The following is a 19,281-nucleotide window of genomic DNA, read 5'->3' as shown; positions in this document are numbered from 1 at the left end:
AGTTTTGTATTACAGGAAGTTGGCTTTCTTTCTGTTCGTAGAAATCTGTTGAGGTTCTTACTTCATTCAGCCCCTTCAGCCCTTGTATTTACTCAAAACTCTTCCCCCACTCCACCTGGTTGTAGTGCTTTCCTTTTCCCCAGATATTGATTCCCGTGGAGATCTACTGTGTGATAGTCTTTTCATATTAGCTGTGGCCCAGGTTATTTTCTATCTTCCCTGCCTTCTCCTTTCCAAATACCATATTTAGGTGTTTGAAGGAAACAGGTTCTTGGGTCATTCACAGGGATAGGGCTGAGTCTATTGGACTTATACTATGTGAGTGGCCTGAAAGAAATGGTCATGCCTGGAGGAGGTTCTGTCCGGTATCAAGTAAACAATTACCCAAGTGCAGGTAAGTGCTACATGTCTCTCCATGGTATCTTTATGGTGGGGATCATTTCAGTATATCAGGCCTTTGGCATGGTCCAATTTCCATATGCCTTCTCTAAAAGCATTTTGTAAATATACCAATTTAAAGGCATATTTAGAAGAAACATGGCAAGGAGTACAGTCCAGACCTTTGGATGTATAGCAAGGTGCAGGATGGGTATGTTTTTATTGCTTATGTAGCAGCTTAGAGCTTGTACATTGTCAGTGCTCAGTAAATGTTCATTGCTGCTATTACTATTACTATTATTATTTAGAATTCAATGTGAGAGGTTAGTGTGGAAATTTCTCAGTTGAGATAGAATATAATTTTTTTTTTTTTTTTTGATTGTAGAGATTTACTTTAAGGCTGGAAACATTTTGTCTGTATTTAAACAAGGAGTTAATCCTTTCTGTAGCTTAGTATTAATATAGCAGTGTGACATTAGTAATTGCTTTTGAGGGGGGCAGGGAGAAGGGAGGGAGGTTTTGGTGATGGGCAACAATAATCAGCCACAATGTATATCGACAAAATAAAATTTAAAAAAAAAAAAGTAATTGCTTTTGGTCTTAGAGCTCAGTAAGTAGGACTGTTTCTTATTAACTTGTTAGGGCATCATGAAATGCTTTGCCTATCCAGGGTTCATTCCAGTGGATTAAGCAGTTAGAAATTAGAACAGGATTACTGACAAATCATTCCTTCTCTACTATTGCTAAAGTTCTGATTATATAAATTTTTATGTGTATGTGTATCAATTCTTCATTTTTTTTCCATTTCATTTTTAAATATCCTATGAGGAGCTCCCTACTTGAGTTGTAAGACTGGTGTGGACATTCTTCTTGATACTTAACATGGGTTTTCCTTTTTTTAATTTTACTGCATGATCTTTAAATAATTTGTCTTTCTTCTGGGCAAGAGTACCTCCCAAACATTTATACATATCCATGTTTATTTTCTTGCAGTTGAATTGGCAATGATCATGGACCGTTTGTATGGTGGTGTCTGCTATGCTGGCATTGATACGGACCCAGAGCTGAAGTACCCCAAAGGTGCTGGCCGTGTGGCATTCTCCAATCAACAGAGTTACATTGCAGCCATCAGCGCTCGCTTTGTGCAGCTCCAACACAATGACATTGACAAACGGGTAAGCATCTCAGGGTGGAATTGCTATGGGAAAGAAATGAAGTTTGTTCTGTGGGCCCCTGGGAAGAAAAGTACGTTGTGATCATAAGTGAGCCGCTCTACCTTGCCTGGCATAAGTCTATGAGTCCATGTAGGCTACCTGAAAAAGAGAGCACCCTTGATATTTAAGGCTTTAATGAACCTTCTTTTTTTTTTTTTTTTTTAATTTTTACTGAATCAAAATTGATTATACATATTTTGGGAGTTCAACATTGAGATATGTTGATCAAATCAATATTACTAGCATATATATTGTTACAAATAGTAATTATTCTTTTTTTTTTTTTTAAAGATGACCGGTAAGGGGATCTTAACCCCTGATTTGGTGTTGTCAGCACCACGCTCAGCCAGTGAGCGAACCGGCCATCCGTATATGGGATCCGAACCCGGGGCCTTGGTGTTACACAGCACCGCACTCTCCCGAGTGAGCCACGGGCCGGCCCAAATAGTAATTATTCTTTATGTCCCTTGTCCAATCTCTCCACATCTCCCTCTTCCTCCCCCCCCCCCCCCCCCCAGTTAACCTAGATTTCTTCTCTCCTTCTGAAAGAATAATGGTTGTTACTCTGTTGATTTGTTGCCTAGATGATCTGTCCAGTGCTGAGAGGTGTGATCAGGTCCCCCAATATTATCATAGAACAGGTGCTTCTTCTGTCACTCTGAAATGGGCTTTGTGGAGAGAGACATCCTCGTCTTTTCTTTGTCTCTGCCTGTGACTCTCCTTGTGTCAATGCATTCCAATGGCTGGTGGACCATCTGCATGGTGGTAGTGGCATCTAGCTGCTTTCACAGTGGCCATGGTTATTGTGGTGGCTGTGGTGGGCCACCCACATGGAGGTGATGTTTTTGGCATGCTTCTTGGTGCCGGCAGTGTGGCTGGTTGTGGGAGAGGGGTCCAGTTCGCTTCTCCATGCCTTGGGTCCCTGAGCACGGGCGTGGTGTGCTTGGATGTGGGAGGGGGGTCTGGTCCCCTTTTCCATGTCTCGGGACCTGGGTGGGCCCTGAAGTGCTGACACAGTCTGCCTGGTTCTGGGAGTGGGGGTCCAGTCCCCTTATCCATGCCCCAGGTCCCCGGTGGGCTCCGAGGCACTGGCGCAGTGTGCCTGGTTGTGGGAGGGGGGGTCCTGTCCCCTTCTCCATGCCTCAGGTCACCGGGCAGGCCCCAAGGTGCTGGTGGTGTGCCTGGGCCAGAACTAATTTTTTGTCCTTTGCTTACTTCTCAAATGGGGGAACTTCCTGTGGGAACCAGTACTTGAGCTCTGTGGTTGAGCTAAATTTCTGCTTTGCTGCTGTTTCTCTAGGTAAGGCTTTTGTGCAGCTCAGGGTTTAATGGTTGACCTTATAGATACTTCCGGCTCTCCATAGACCTGGTGTACCTGGGTTGTGTAGAAACTCTGATCTGGGCCTGAGTTTTTTCATCAAACTGCATCCCACGCAATTCTGCATTCCTGACCAGTCTCCTTTGAGGGGTCCTGCGCTGATTGGGGGGCGGATCTACATCGCCTGGCATAAGTCCATGAGTCCATCTAGGCTGCCTGAAAAAGAGAGCACCCTTGATATTTAAGGCATTAATGAACCTTCTGCCTCACCGATCCCCAGAGTGATGTTACACTTAATGAAAATAACCCTGCAGAATTTAAAATACCAAACCAGTGCTTTTCAAGAGGTGGTGCTAACAGTGCATTAACAAAAGTTGAGGGCTGGTGACCTGTTTGACCTACACAGTGTTCTTCAAACAAACTTGAGTTAACATTTAAATGTTCGGGAGTATACATAAAATGTTGAATTTCTTGTTTCTTTAAAACTGCAAGATCACACATGGTAGCAATCATTGGAGCCAAATAGCTGCAGTCCTCTTCAATCTCCTCTCCAACTGCTTCTATTTCTACTGTACATGCCATATATACGTATACATTACCTGCCACTTTGCTCATTGGTGTTACCTGGCTGGCCTCTAGAGACATTGAGTGTACTGTCTCTGATCTGAAAGAGGGGTGGAGTTGTAGGGAGTTGGTGTGCTCAGTTGGTTTTCTGGACAGACATGGGTTTAAATCCCTTCAATCCCATCTCTGCCACTGTTTGGAAGCTTGAGGGAATGGAAGGTGGTAGGAGCTACTCTAGGACCTATATTTATAGATGAAAAGAGCTAGTAAGAGAATAGCACTGAGTCTTGAACACCTGCCTATGCAATTGTACAGTGGCTATTAATGCTTCCAGTTAGAGGATGTTCTTGGGGTATACACTGCCCTGCAATTAATAAAGTAGTAAATATGTTCTGTTATGAACTTTCACCTATACTCTCTACAGTTGACTTTGACTAATTTTTTGTAGCAGACAAGTTTCTTAGGAGGTAGAAATTTCAATTGGTGATGCATTTTTCTTATTTAGCAAGATTATATTTTATTTAAGAAATGTATCTGATCAAATTACAAAATCCATTCTATTTGCTACATCACTAGATTCCTAAAGAGTAAGTGGTTTGTCTGTTTTTAGTTAAAATAAATTTTTTTTTCCAGAATTTCAAAACACTCTGAATTAATGGAGACTCAGAGGGGTGATAAAGATTCAGCTCCATTCCTGGTTTTCAAGTACCCATAGCAACCCGAGTTCCCCTGTTTGTAACAGTAATCCCGCTAAAAGACTGTAAGCTCCTTACAGATAGGCATGGTATCCATCTCTTTCTCTTCCTGATCCCCAGTGCTTACCCACTGCTTGATTTAGTCATAGGTGCTTGATAAACCTTTGTTGAATTAACACATGGTGCTACTTGGAGGGTTCTCTTAGCGACTGTTGCTGTTGCTGGTGGACTTGCTTGTGCCTGTATACTGGGAGTCTAATATACTAGATTCCATTACACTGAGACTGCTGTTGCATCCATCTGGTGAACCCAGGCAATAAACTTAACCTGAAGAGCCTTGGGTTCTCATCTGTGTGGAAGTAGTTTTCTTTGTATTCCTCTGAAGCCGGAACTAGTGACTGTACAGGAGGTGGATCCTGGAGATGATAAGAGAGAACCTAGAGGAGGGTGCCATTTCCCCATCCTCCTACCTCCCGTTTGCCTCCACCCTCCCAACCTCCCAACCTCCCGGCCTGTTCCTTAGGAGGAGAGGGATGCTTGCCCCAGGGATTATGGTAGTCTTTGAGCCCCTTTAAGAATCACAGTAAATTCAGATACTGTTTATTTTGTTACCTACCCCTACTCGCCCCTACTGCTAGACTCAGGCCCTCAGTATTTCTTCACACAAGATTTAGAGCTAGGTAAAAAAGAGAGAAATGGCTTTGCTTTGGTTAGCAGGATTGTAGGCTATGAAAATACTTCTCAGGGCTCAGGAATGCCATTGACTGTTTTCTGCCCACTATGTTTGGTTTAACCATACCTCCCACATCTTAGAGTAGTCCTTGATAAACATTTAGGGTAGCAGCCAGTTGTATTGGAAAGAGTATGAAGCTAGAACAGATTCCAATGCCTTTAAACCTTTGCTGCACCAGTCACTGGTGACCCCAAGCAGGGATCCTCATTCCTTAATGCCAGGAGCCTCATCTGTAACTTTCTCCTGCTGGTGGTCTGAAGATTTAATGAGATTTGAGGACTGAAAAGCCAGAGCCCTATGGCAGTTGGGCAGATATCTAACCAGCACTTGCTGGTTAACAGTATTAGTCTTGCTATAAATATGCTTAATATTGATGTTGTTAATATTACATAGCTTGAATTTTATCAGTTGCTCTGCTGAAGAATAGCAAAAAGGTAATGCTGGTTAGTGAAAAGATCACTGGCCCAGAGTCAGATGGCCTGGGTGTAGGTGTGGTCATGCTCTCCATGGGTTATGTGACCTTGGGAGAGTCACTTAAATTCTGAGCTTCAGTGTACAATGAAGGCAGTAGTAATAGCTTTGCTTATCCCACAAGATTGTTGAGAAAGCCAGAAGAGATATATAAGAAATCGGCATGTGCAACGTAACATATTGTACACCTGTGTGGTGGGGACTGTTCCTGTGGTGACAACATAGTATCAAAAAGGGACTTGTCCGTTCCTTCAGTGCCCTGGGATGAAAGTCATCTGAATGGGAGCCTTGAAAATCATTAAAAGTGGCAGGGTCCCTACTCTCCCTTGTCTCCCCTCAGGGCCCAGCTCCATCTTTGTGTTCTTTGTTTGCCCCGATGAATATGGAGACTGTTTTCTTTACTATGAGAGATGGAAGCCAGTGTCCATCTTGAGTTGGGCTCCTTTTTCACGGTTCATCTGGGAACATTATACTCCCTTCCCCCAAACTGTCACTCTGTCACCTCGTTTTCTTCTTACTTTGAACATGGCCTAGCCAACAATACCTTATTTTGTTGTCTCTTGCATTTTGAGCCTCTGTTAACTGCACACTTTGTAGATGTGTTTTTAGGTTTATTCATAGTTTTATTTTTATTCATCTTTCTCCCAAAGCTTAAATTGAGCTTTCGAGAAAGATCTCATTATAAGCACATCAGTATTTCCTAAGTCATACCCTTTTTTTCTCAGAAAAAAATGATTGTCTACAGAGAATTTCTATCATTAGGCACTCCTTCTTTCCTGGATAACCCCTCCAGGTTTTTAGCAGTAGTCTCATCGCAAAGGTTCTGAAACTTGCTGTGCTGAAAGTCAGGGGCACATGTCCACCTGTGTCCACAATCCCTTTTCCTTGCTATTGAAATTCCAAGGTGCTACAATCATTCTCTCTTTCCTCTGAGGTGAGCCTAGAATTGCCTTTAAACTGAGACCTTGACTATTTTAAATAGCATCAACCTTTATTACCCCTCTACTCTAAGGAGTCTGCTTTGCTGTCTGCATCATTACAAACGTAGATTCAGTGAATTTTTTTAAACTATAGATTGCATTTTAAGGGCCCCTTGCTTCCTGTTTGCAGCCCTTATCCCTTTTAGTGTTTACTCCTTGAGGAGAGTTGGAGGAGGCAACATGCACAGCAGTAATGCCTGGCCTTATTTTTTTATTAAGGTCAATTTATTAAATGTCTGGAACCATGGAAGTCCTGAGCTATATGATGTGTGTGCTCTCAAGTTACACCTTTTCTGCATAAACTGTGGGAAGTACATGAAGAATAAATTGATCCTTTTCTTCTTTTGTATGCAACCAATTTTTCTCAAAAACCACTCTTTTGAGGGTTTATATATTTATTTATTATTGTTATTGTTACTATTTGGCTAAAATTTTATATGGAGTGGTTTATGGGGGAAATACAGCCTTTATAGATTTGATTTCTTATCTTCATCTTAGAGACTTTTTGTCTTGCCTCTGAATATAAAATATGTCAATATGCAGCATTTACAGAGACAGTTGACTCTGTAGGTTTGGTACTTTCTTCTTGCTGTCATTTCACTCATCCATAATATAATGATCTTTATGGAAGAGATGTTTTATTTGTAACAGCTTTATTGAGCAGTTTTATGGTATTCACGTACCATACAATTCTCCTACTTGAAGTATAAAATTAAATGTTTTTTAGTATATTTACATAATTGTGCAATCGTCATCACAATCAACTTTAGAACACAAAGGTATTTTAATGCGTAGCCTTCAAGTCTGCAATAAGAGAATCAATTGCAGAATAACAATAGTTGAGGGGGCGGGCCACTGCATTTATCCTCTATAATCACTTAGCTCATTATAGGGAGAACATCCTACTTATTTAACCTGTGCTGTTCAAATTTACAGGAACAAAGTAGCCCAGGCTATTAGGGCAGACTTCTGAACTCTGCTATAGCTGTGATTAGGGCCCCCTTTTTGGAGTGGGCCAACTACACACTAACATTTTCTGTGGCATGTCTAGCCATGGGAGGGCTAATACAGGTGGAAGGGGCTTCTACTGGTAGTTCCTTACAGAGCTTCCATGATCTTGACTCTGCCACCTGTGCCCAGGGGTCTGAATGGGAGTGCTTGGCACACAGCAGACACTCAATAATGTATAGAATAAATTAGGATGCTATATGGGAGAGCAAGGACTGGAAGCAATCATGGAAATCTGTTGAGGATACTAAACATTGAGAGTTGTCTCACCTGAGTCATCTCATCTACAATAGCTTTCTTGTTTGTCTCCCCAATTCAGCTTATCCCATCTCCAATTCATTCTTTACATAGCAACCAGAGTGATCTTTTAAAATCATAATTTAAATCATTTCATTCCCCTCCTTTAAACCTTTTGGTTATGTTCTACTGCCCTTAGGATAAAGGTCAAAATCCTGAAAGTTGCCTAAATGACCTTTCGTGTACTGTGTACTTCTGCATTAGCTCTTCCTTCTCCCTTCCTCAGCTTGAGCCAGCCACAACTGGCCTTTTTCTCCATTTCTCAGGATCATTATACATACTGTTGCCTGGCCAATACCCACTTTTCCTCAGGCCTCAGCTTAATTGTGATATTTTTAGAAATCCTTTCTTCAGTGGAGCTTACAGCTCCCCGATAGATCGTTATCATAATACACATCTACCATTCCTTTGTGGCATTAAGTACCATTGTAATGAAATAATGCTTTGTTTAATGTCCATCTATTCTGTTAGGCTATAAAATTTATGAGGGCAATGACTGTGTGTCTTTCAGATTAGCTACTGTATACTCAATATTTGACTCATAGTGCGCACACATTAATTATTTATTTTTAAATAAATGAATGAGTGAGTTATTGAATGAATGCTGATTGTTTGAGAGGTGGCCCAGATGGGAAGCACTTGTACCATCCTTTGGCATATCCAACTGTCTACCGGAGGGCGCTTTACACTGTTTTCCTTTTCTACTTAGTTAAGGACACTCATTTGAATAAGAAAGAAATTTACGTTTGGCTGTTCAGAGTAGCAAAAAGTGTTTGTTCTTTGACACTTACAGTACACAAAAGCTGGACTTAACCTTAGGCATGACTTAGTCCAACCCTCTCTATTTTTGCAACCAAGGAGAATCTAGGAGAGATTTGTAGACTTTCTCAAGACACCTCATCAATTAATGGCAGAGCTACCTCTGCTTGTGGGACTCCCTTCCTGATCCTTTCTGCTTATCCAGGGTCTAATGTGTTTTCAAACCCACTTCTTCCATGAAGCTATTTCTCCATGGACCTACATTAGGAATCACTGAGATTATAGGTCCCATATTGAATTTTGTATATGTTTCAATATTTCAAATACCTTTTCAGGAACATGTACTGCATGGAGCAGGGTACATCTGAAGTTTTTCAGGGTTTTCTAGTATAGCTGCAGGTCATTTTGAACATTTTGCTTTTGCTTTTCACTTTTATGTTGTCTTCATGCAAAACCTTTTTCAAGTCATTGTGAACAATACTACACTGGATTATAACATTTACTGAAAATGTTTGGCATTTTTAATGTCATAGATCCTTGTTTTGGAACATTAATATGATAAATGACACAGAATAAAATTTAAAAAAAAAATTCACCCAAAAAAAAAAAATGACACAGATACAATCTGTGCCTCAGTTTTTACTCTCAAGGAAAAATGAACATCTTGAAATAAATCAGTTATGGCTTACATTATGCATATTTTATGGCTCATGTTCACCAGTTATTGGCCAATTGGTAATTTGTCCCTGGGTTGACAATATTGAGATTGTATGATATTCAGCATATAGTTCTCAGCATTTCTTCTGCCTGAGGATACATGAGGCATATGATACACTCTCACGGGTAACAAAAGCTTCCTTGAAGACTAATAAGGTAGGGCGTTTATGAGCTTGACCATTAGTGCGTAAGGGATGATACACCTCACGCCAACCCCTATCCCTACGTTCCAGAGAATCATTGCTATAGTAAAAAAGTACTGGCTTAGGAATTGGGAACGCTGAGTCTACTCCTAGCTCTTTCCCCAATCATAGTTTGACCTTGGACAAGTTTCTTACCCTTTTAGAAGCTTGATTTCATTGTCCTGTTATGGTAAGAACACCAGCTTAACTACCTCACAGTTATTGCATAGATAAACAATGACAGATGAAGTTATTAGGCTATACAGTTGTTGATTTGTATTATTGTGGAGCCTGGACTACTTAAATTGTGCTGTTGCCTAATGATATGTCCAAGGCTCATTGTTGGCTTTTTTTTTTTTTTCTTTTAAAGTACCTACTCAATTCCACTGAGAATTCTTAATATAAAGACTATAATACAAATCTTTATATTGAGTTGACACTAAAAAAAAGAAATTAACTTAGGTGCCAATCAACCAACATACTTGGTTGGCTGTTAGTCAAGAAACACATGTAGAGACTTTTAAGTTCCTTTTATAGATGTAAATACTTGGATGTGTTTTCCATTTAAAGGATTGAAGGTTTCTTTCTCTTTAGTCTAGAAAAAGGTATTTTTAACAGTATCTTTCCTCTGATAATGAAAAGATTTTGAAACTAATGTAGAGCAGAGGTTAGGATTAAATTTTGCTGTATTCCTTTGAACAATGCTGTGAAAAACTGGAAGGGTTTGAAGTATTTAAATACAATAAGGGCAAAAGATGGCACCTGTACTTGTTCTGTCAGTTTTAATGGTAGTTTTAGAAGTGATGCCAAATGAACACTTAAGATGTGAAAGCTGTGCTAAATCCAGTTTTCTTTATAATTCAAGTCTAGGTCACTTACATATGAAAGATTTTTGTAGTATGAAAAATGAGATCTTTGAAAATGGGTAATGTTTTTTTTTCATGGCCATTTTTCTACCCCTTTGTCTTCTCTGTGTGGTCATGAGAAAATCTATAAAGGGTAGAATCCAGTTGATCTCCCTTAGTCTAGCAAAAACATATGACTTGATTGATATGAACAATCTGTTTATAAAAATTTGAGATGCCCCCCTGCCAACAAATATTGTTTACCACAACTTGGTTATGCTGTCTCCTAGAAATTTGAGTCAGGTGTTTATAACTTTATTTTTGTCTACTTTGTTTAGTATTTTATTTTTTTCTTCAGGTGTTTATACTTTAAATGCATCATGTAGTAAACATTGGCTGTAGTCTCACAGTTCAGCCCATGAAAACCCTTTCTCTAGAAGAAAGGATACTAGACTAGCATTAGCCAATTTCGGGTTTTAGTCTTGACTATACCTCTTATTTTATAGCTTGAAGGAAGAAAGTGTGTGTGTGTGTGTGTGTGTGTGTGCGTGTGCGTGTGCACGCGTGTGTGTGTAAATGAAAGTGCTTTTGAAAACTGTAAAGCACTCTGTCATGCTTATTAGAAACAATCTAATCGGAATTTCAGGTGATAAACAGAATTAAATATTTCAGGCAAGATGAAGTTGGTTGATTATTTGAGTCTTTTAAAAGGGAGGAGGAGCTGTCAGTAGGCAGGTGTGCCCTACCCAGGGGTCTGCCTCTAGAATTAGTTTCCCTAAAGCACCATTTCCTAAAATGTGCTCCATAAAATGTAAGTCTCTTGGGATTTTAATATCTATTTTGTAAAAAAATCTTTTTTGAGTCAAATGAGTTTGGATATGCTTACTTAAAGCAAGTTAGGTAGGCTGGTTTATTCTAGGATATATTAGAATCTTTTATATACTCATCTTCATTGTGACAGTCCAAGACGGAGACAATATGCAAATTGTCACAAATTTTTTGATTATAGAGCTCTTCTAACATGTACTGTCTCTTGGAAATAATGTTCTAGTGAACTCAGTTGAGAAAATATGCTCAAATTCAGAAGCTTATTAAGCAGTTGATTGCTTTTCTCTTCCTCAGTCTCTTTTTTCCAAGTGTGTCCTATACCTCCCATATCTTTTCTGTCTACAGAGGATTTTTTTTCGGGGGGAGGGACAAGGAAACAGCAGCTCCACACTCACAGTGGTAGTGGGACATTGAAGGTGTGGGTGATGTTCCAATTCTTTATCTTTTGATTACTTGAGATTATCTGTTGCATCTTTCTAAAATATCTCCACATAAGAAATAAAAATAGTTTTGAAATTAGTATGCTGTTGACAGATAATGTTCCCTTAACTCTATTTTAGCTTAGCATTGAGGACCAGAGAGACTGACTTTCAGCTAGCCAATTTGGGGCTTTCTCATATTTTTATTTAAAGAACATTGTGATAGCTAAGCCATAGCATATAATATTTGCTTTTAATAGCATGCTCTTTAGAATAACCCATTTTTGATTTAATGGGATCTTATCCCATGTTATTGCAACTTTCTTTGCAGACACCTTGAGTACTTTGTATATTTCACTTTCTTTTTTTTCTCTCTTTACTGGAAGCATGTTGGGCCTGAATTTTCTAAAGACTATCAAAGGCTTTATATTTTTAGCATGCATGAAGGTTAATATGATCCAGTAACCATACTAACAGAAGTGCTGATAATAGTACACTTTGTCCCTGGCCACAGATGGACTATATAAGATGACTTAATAGCAAAAGAAGTGAGGGCTCTGATGACCTGTTTCCAGACTACTTCTGATTTGACTCTAAAGATTCATAGTTTGTGGCTTTAGCTGAGCTGACTTTTTACTACAAGACAGACACTTTAACAAGCTAAGCCACAGGGACAGCACTGAGCTGACTTTTTAAAGGGAGGCAAAACGCAGGTGTGAGTTCAAACTATGGCTTGAACTGATTCTAAATGGGCTCATGTTAAGGCACTGAGGGTCCCAGATGTATTGTTTAAATGAAACCAGTGTAGTTTAAATGTAATTTATCATTCTTATTTGAAGTGGTATATTCCCTTAGATTTTCTCAGACCTTGGGAATTTGTTTAAAAAACAGTGAACTTGGGTTGGAATTCCTTCTGCTGATCAGAAAGAGTATTTTATATGTTAACCTTTCACTTTAGAAATGCTCTTGTCTTGATTGAGTCATATATTTGCAACTCTCTTAACTAATGTATTGACAATCCAATGTGGGGGACATTATCTACCATGGCACATGAACTCTGTCTGGTTTGCTTGTGTTTAGATGCATGGCCTGTTGCATGGCCTTTATCAAAGATCTTGTGTCAGCACCTTGCTTATGTTGTCATTAGCTGATTTCTTGCATCTTTTTATTAATGATAGCTAAAATTTATGGTCTGATCTCTCCAAGTAGCCTAATGAGTTAAAAATTTCAAAGAAACGAATTTCCTCATTATTAAGGTATACCTATTTAGCCAATATAACTCATTCCTGAGAGCTGTCAGAGAGAATATTTCTGAAACAAATACATGGTGTGTTGAGCTCACACTAAACAGTGAACACTGGGTAGCTTCTAGTTAGAGTTTCTGCTCTTAATCCTGGAGATGCTATGGATCTTTATAGATGTCTCGACCAGGAATTACAGCCTCCTTTCAGCCAGCATGGTGTAGGATCTCCATGTGAGTCAGGTCCCTCTTACAATGTATGCCCTTCTAAAGTGTGGTGCTCAGAATGGAAAACCAGAGTTGAAGTTTCTTACCCCGAATACCGCTGGCTATTTCTTCCTTTGGTCTAAACATTGTGCCTCTGGTGATAAGGCCTAAGATTGCCATAGTCCCTTGTAGCATTTGGCCTGGATCTCTGGGTAATCTGGAGAGAGACTGGAGGTACTCACTCAACCCTTAGTATCCAATAGTTCATTCCCCAGGGTGATTATGAGAGCCTTTCCCTTGAAGCCAGGAGAAAGACCCAACTTTAGAGCTGGTGTCTTCCATTCAAGCAACCTCCTTCCTACTTCTCACCCTCTCTCCTCTCTCCGAGAGTCTCTGACATCACCACCTGGAGCCAGTGTTCTCTTGTTTGACCTCTGTTTGCACGGAGGGGCCCATGTCTGTCTCTTTCCTCGGATGTAGATGGCAGTTCTGCACATCTTCTCTTCTGCCCTTCACACCCATCATCTCTATTTCATCGTTTCCCTTCTTATGACCTGCAACAGATCCTCAGATTAGTTTTGTCCTTTTCTCAGCCTCCTCATATTTTTGATTCTTTGAGGTAAAGCCTTGCTTGCATGTGCTACTGTTTGACTACATCTTCCTTACACCTTGGCTGACATCTAATATTTGTGCTGCTAATTTTTGTGACTGGATGCAAGCCTTACATTTATCCCTATTAAATTATATCTTTTCACCTGGCCTCTTTTTCCATCTCCTCCACTCTTACTTCATTATCTGAAATCCTTATTTCTGCATGGCTTCCAGCTACCAATATGCAGGACTGACTTGCCTCGGGATGGCTAGGTATCTCATTGTTTGTTTCTGTCACCAAAGGGCAGGGGCCAGTCTTTGGTTGTCCTTAAAATGACCTTTAACACATCATTCAAACTGAGCCTGACTCTAGCCAATGCATCCCTCTCTTTACTACAATTTTTGAGGTCCAAGAAGAGGAAGTTTTGCACCTGTGAATAGTTTGTGTTCTCCCTAATATCTCCTCTCTGCCACAAAGAGTTGTTTAGTCATCGCTTTATTTACTTCAGGAGGTCAGTTTGTTGACTAATGTCGAAATGACTGCAGACAAATATTTTCTCTAACTTGTTAGAAACACAATTAGGCATTGAGATCAGTTTGTTAAGGTATGGCTTTCTCTTTGTATCATTCTAAATATATTATTCCCTTTGTTCATCTTCTGTAGCCACTTGTCCGAGGCTTCCCATCAGTCCTCCTTATCCTTAGTGGTTACCAGCTTATCAATAAATTACACATATTCTTCAGCATCTTTGGGCATGGTCATCTGCATAGTGTGAGTATGAATCCAAGTGTTTCTCTGCAGTTAGTTCTCATCTCCTGTGCCTGCAAGCCCTTTGAAGTAGAGGGTCAGCTTGGTGACATGATCAGCTCTGTATGGGATTCTAGTATTTGGGCTTTCATAGTAGTATGAAAGTAATGTAGGATCAGTAATGTGATCCCACCAGATTGATGTTTCCAAAGTGTCTTGGCTTAATGATACTCCAAGTGATTTAGGTGGTTAACAGAGAAACCAGCTTTTTATTTTGGTACATATTTGTTTTTTGGGAAAAATAGAATTAATTGGATAGTCAATTAAAATATCAGGTAAGAGTACAGATGGCGTTGTAATATGGCAAAACTACAATAGTTTAGGAATGCCGTTAGGAAACTCTTTTGTAGACCATAAATTGTTTTAGGGAAGAACCGTGTCTTGTTCTCCATTAAATATGAGTTTTAATATGATGGCTGGCAAGACATAGGCACTCCATACATATTAGTCACATGAGTGAATGCACTTGAGCCAAAATAACCACACTTCTTTGGTATGGGACAACCTAAACAGCAATATTCTTCATGCAGCTACTTCTCTTTTGTTGATTTAAATTGTCAGAAATACTGCTCGACTGTTGCCCTTTGAAAGATTGTAGTAGCTGAATTGCAATCTATGTTTGTAGATCATTTCGAGTCATGGTATGTGTCCTATCTCTGGGCAAGCCTCTGGTTCAGATCAGCACCTATATTCAGGTGCTAGGAGTGACTTTGCAGTAATGGTACCCTCACCTATCTGGAAGGCAGCGCTCTGTAAGTTTTCAGGAAAGGCCCCTGAGAGCACAGTAGCAATCCAAAAATCCACATCCTTTATTTTTGGGGCTTTATTTAGAGTCATATTGACTAGGATTTAATGTGATTTGACAAATTTGATTTTCTAGTTTTCCAGTCAAAATTTAAATGATTAGAAATTGCACACTTATAAAGGGTGGTTGGAAGGTGTTACTAGAAGTGATAACAGACAGCCAGATTTTGAAGAGACTGACAGAAAAAGTGAAAACTGTGCACTGTACTATATTACCTGGCACTACAATAACGGATGTTTATAACATCTCCTGCTTAAGAGGGGCAGGGTGAATAGTACATTTTAGCAAGATTTTCATCAAAAATATAAATATTCAAGATGTTTTCGTACCAAAAAGGAAAAGGGTCTGGTCTTTGGAAAGTAGTTTATGAGGAATCTGTTATTCCCCAAGAAAGTTGATAAGATATCACTGGTCTAGATCTGGTGATGACAGATCTTCATGACATGTCTTCTCAGATACTGTGTTGACTAGGTCTGTCAAAACCCCTCAGTCAGTAAGGACCACAGATACCAAGCTCAGCTGGAAGCCTGAATAGACAGAAGGTGCCATTTTGTTTATATTGCATTTTCAAATATCAGCACAAACTATTACCCAACCTTACATTTGTTCAGCATTTTAAAGTTTGCAGTAGGTGTTTGCATCCATCATTCCACTTGATCTTAACATTCCTGTGTAGTGGAAATCCTTTCAAGTCAACTGGTGGAGCACTAATGAAGTCTTTTTTCATGGCCGCATGATATTTTGTGAGGTAGATGTGCCATTTCATTCAATTCAACCATTTCCCTGGAGGTGGACATTTACTTTGTTTCAATTTTTTTCCCACTGTGGACAATTCTGCAGCAGATATACTTCACATATGTCCTCACATCTAGTGGTTATTTTTTCAAGCATTGGGATTATAGCAGTAATAAAAACCAACCATGGAATTATTGAGTTGAAGAGTATATGTAATTTTAAATTTAAGAATTTGCTAGTTTGCTTTTCAAAATATTGTAGCAATTCACTTTTCTATCAGCAAATGGTAAGAAATAGTTATTACTCTTTTAAATGTTTGCCAGTAAAATGAGAATAAAGTGGTATTACATTTCTTTTCCTGACACTAATAAATATGAATATCTTTTTATGTAAGTTGCCCGTAAATTTTTTTTTTTTTTTTTTAAAAAGATGACCGGTAGGGGGATCTTAACCCTTGACTTGGTGTTGTCAGCACCAGCTCTCCCCAAGTGAGCTAACCGGCCATCCCTATATAGGGGTCCGAACCTGTGGCCATGGTGTTATCAGCACTACAATCTCCCAAGTGAGCCACGGGCCGGCCCTTGCCTGTAAATCCTTTTTTTTTTTTTTTTTTTTTTTGTCTTTTATTTTGTGACCGGCAACGGGATCGCAACCCTTGGCTTGGTGTTGCCCGCACCGCGCTCAGCCAGCGCACCGGCCATCCCTATATAGGATCCGAACCCGCGGCGCGAGTGCCGCTGCACACCCAAGCGCCCCACTCTCCCGAGTGTGCCACGGGGCCGGCCCCCCCCCTTTTTCTTTTTACTTAGTTCCTAACCACAGGCATTCATCTTGATAACATGTGCATAGGCCCGTAAAAAATCTATCTCCAGTACCTGGAAAGACAACTCTGTTACCTGAAAAGGTAGCCCCTTCTGTGGGCTGTATGACCCAGTCACAGGACACACAAACAGTGGTATTCTTCCTCTACAATAAATGCAAAATAGTTTTAATTATCTTTATTGACTCGACTAATCATAATTGTCTACTCCCTAAATAAAAAGATTCTCTTTACAAATTAAAGTTTAAAATGAATTAGATACATTTGCTAGTTTATCATGATTTCTTCACCATTTGTGAAAATCTACTTGCCACTGATTTTAACATTTATCATTATCTAGGATTGAAAAAATAAAGCCTACCACTGATTCCCCTCATGGGGATTTAATATTTCTATTTTATTTTATTTATTTTATTTTATTTTAACTTTATTTTATTTTGTCAATATACAATGTGGTTGATTATTGTGGCCCATTACTGAAACCTCCCTCCCTCCTCCCCCTCCCCCCTCCCTCCCAACAATGTCCTTTCTGTTTGCTTGTCGTATCAACTTCAAGGAATTGTAATTGTTGTGTCTTCTTCCCTCCACCACCCCCCGGTTGTTTGTGTATTTATTTATTTATTTTTAGCTCCCACAAATAAGTGAGAACATGTGCTATTTCTTTTTCTGTGCCTGACCTGTTTCACTTAATATAATTCTCTCTAGGTCCATCCATGTTGTTGCAAATGGCAATATTTCATTCTTTTTTATAGCTGAATAGTATTCCATTGTGTAGATATACCACATTTTCCATATCCACTCATCTGATGATGGACATTTGGGCGGTTCCAACTCTTAGCTATTGTAAATAGTGCTGCAATGAACATTGGGGAACAGGTATACCTTCGACTTGATGATTTCCATTCCTCTGGGTATATTCCCAGCAGTGGGATAGCTGGGTCATATGGTAGATTTATCTGTAGTTGTTTGAGGAACCTCCATACCATTTTCCATAGAGGCTGAACCATTTTGCAGTCCCACCAACAATGTATGAGAGTTCCTTTTTCTCTGCAACATCGCCAGCCTTTATCTTTCACAGTCTTTTGGATATTAGCCATCCTAACTGGGGTGAGATGGTATCTCAGTGTGCTTTTGATTTGCATTTTCCAAATGCTGAGTGATGTTGAGCATTTTTTCATGTGTCTGTTGGCCATTCGTATATCTTTCTTTGAGAAATGCCTATTTAGCTCTTTTGCCCATTTTTTAATTGGGTTACTTGTTTTCTTCTTGTAAAGTTGTTTCAGTTCCTTGTATATTATGGATATTAATCCTTTGTCAGATGTATATTTTGCAAATATTTTCTCCCACTCTGTTGGTTGTCTTTTAACTCTGTTAATTGTTTCTTTTGCTGTGCAGAAGTTTTTTAGTTTGATATAAGCCCATTTGTTTATTTTTCCTTTGGTTGCCCATGCTTTTGGGGTTGTATTCATGAAGTCTGTGTCCAGTCCTACTTCCTGAAGTGTTTCTCCTATGTTTTCTTTAAGATGTTTTATTGTTTCAGGATGTATATTTAATTCTTTAATCCATTTGATTTGACTTTAGTATATGGTGAGAAGTATGGGTCTAGTTTCATTCTCCTGTATGTGGATATCCAGTTATCCTAGAACCATTTGCTGAAGAGGAAGTCTCTTCCCCAATGTGTAGGCTTGGTGCCTTTGTCAAAGATCAGATGGCTTAGGTGTGTGGGTTGATTTGTGGAGTCTCTATTCTATTCCATTGACCAGTGTGTCTGTTTTTATGCCAGTACCCTGCTGTTTTGGTTATTTGTAGTATAGTTTTTTTTGGTTATTTGTAGTATACAAAGCTTTGTAGTGTAGTTTAAAGTCAGGTAGTGTTACATCTCGAGTTTTATTTTTTTTGCTCAGAATTGCTTTGGCTATGCATGGTCTTTTGTGATTCCATATAAATGTCTGGATAGTTTATTCCATTTCTGAGAAAAATATCATTGGAATTTTGATGGGGATTGCATTGAATTTGGATATCACTTTGGGTACTATGGACATTTTCACAATGTTGTTTCTTCCAATCCAAGAGTGTGGGATATCTTTCCATCTTCTCGTGTCCTCTTTAATTTCTCTCAGCAGTGGTTTGTAGTTCTCATTATAGAGATTTTTCACATCCTTGGTTAACTCTGTTCCTAAGTATTTTATTTTTTTGGTGGCTATTGTAAATGGGCAAGCTTTCTTGATTTCTCTTTCTGCATGTTCAGTATTGGAGAATAGAAATGCTACTGATTTTTGTGGGTTGATTTTGTATCCTGCTACTTTGCTGAAATCATTTATCAACTCCAAGAGTTTTTTTGTGGAGGCTTTAGGCTGTTTGATATATAGGATCATGTCATCTGCAAAGAGGGACAGTTTGATTTCATCTTTTCCAATCTGGATGCCCTTTATTTCCTTCTCTTCTCTGATTGCTCTGGCTAGTACTTCCAACACTATGTTGAATAGGAGTGGTGAGAGTGGGCATCCTTGTCTAGTTCCTGTTCTTAAAGGAAAAGCTTTCAGCTTTTCCCCATTCAGGATGATATTGGCAGTGGGTTTATCATATATGGCTTTCGTTATGTTGAGATACTTTCCATTTATACCTAACTTATAGAGAGTCTTTATCATGAATGAGTGTTGAATTTTA

General features: G+C 39.3%; 1 protein-coding gene across 6 annotated transcripts in view; it reads left to right on the top strand.

Annotated features, from left to right (window-relative positions):
* Positions 1-19,281, top strand: part of CPEB3 (cytoplasmic polyadenylation element binding protein 3) — a 184,833-nt gene that overhangs the window by 152,898 nt on the left and 12,654 nt on the right. For all 6 annotated transcript variants that reach the window (XM_063102419.1, XM_063102424.1, XM_063102422.1 and 3 more), the window contains exon 9: positions 1,372-1,553. In XM_063102419.1, coding sequence (XP_062958489.1) covers positions 1,372-1,553 — 182 coding nt within the window. The remainder of the gene's footprint in view (positions 1-1,371; positions 1,554-19,281) is intronic.

The sequence above is a fragment of the Cynocephalus volans genome, chromosome 7, assembly GCF_027409185.1.
Source record: "Cynocephalus volans isolate mCynVol1 chromosome 7, mCynVol1.pri, whole genome shotgun sequence".
Lineage (NCBI taxonomy): Eukaryota > Metazoa > Chordata > Mammalia > Dermoptera > Cynocephalidae > Cynocephalus > Cynocephalus volans.
This window is presented reverse-complemented; position numbering and strand designations above follow the sequence as displayed.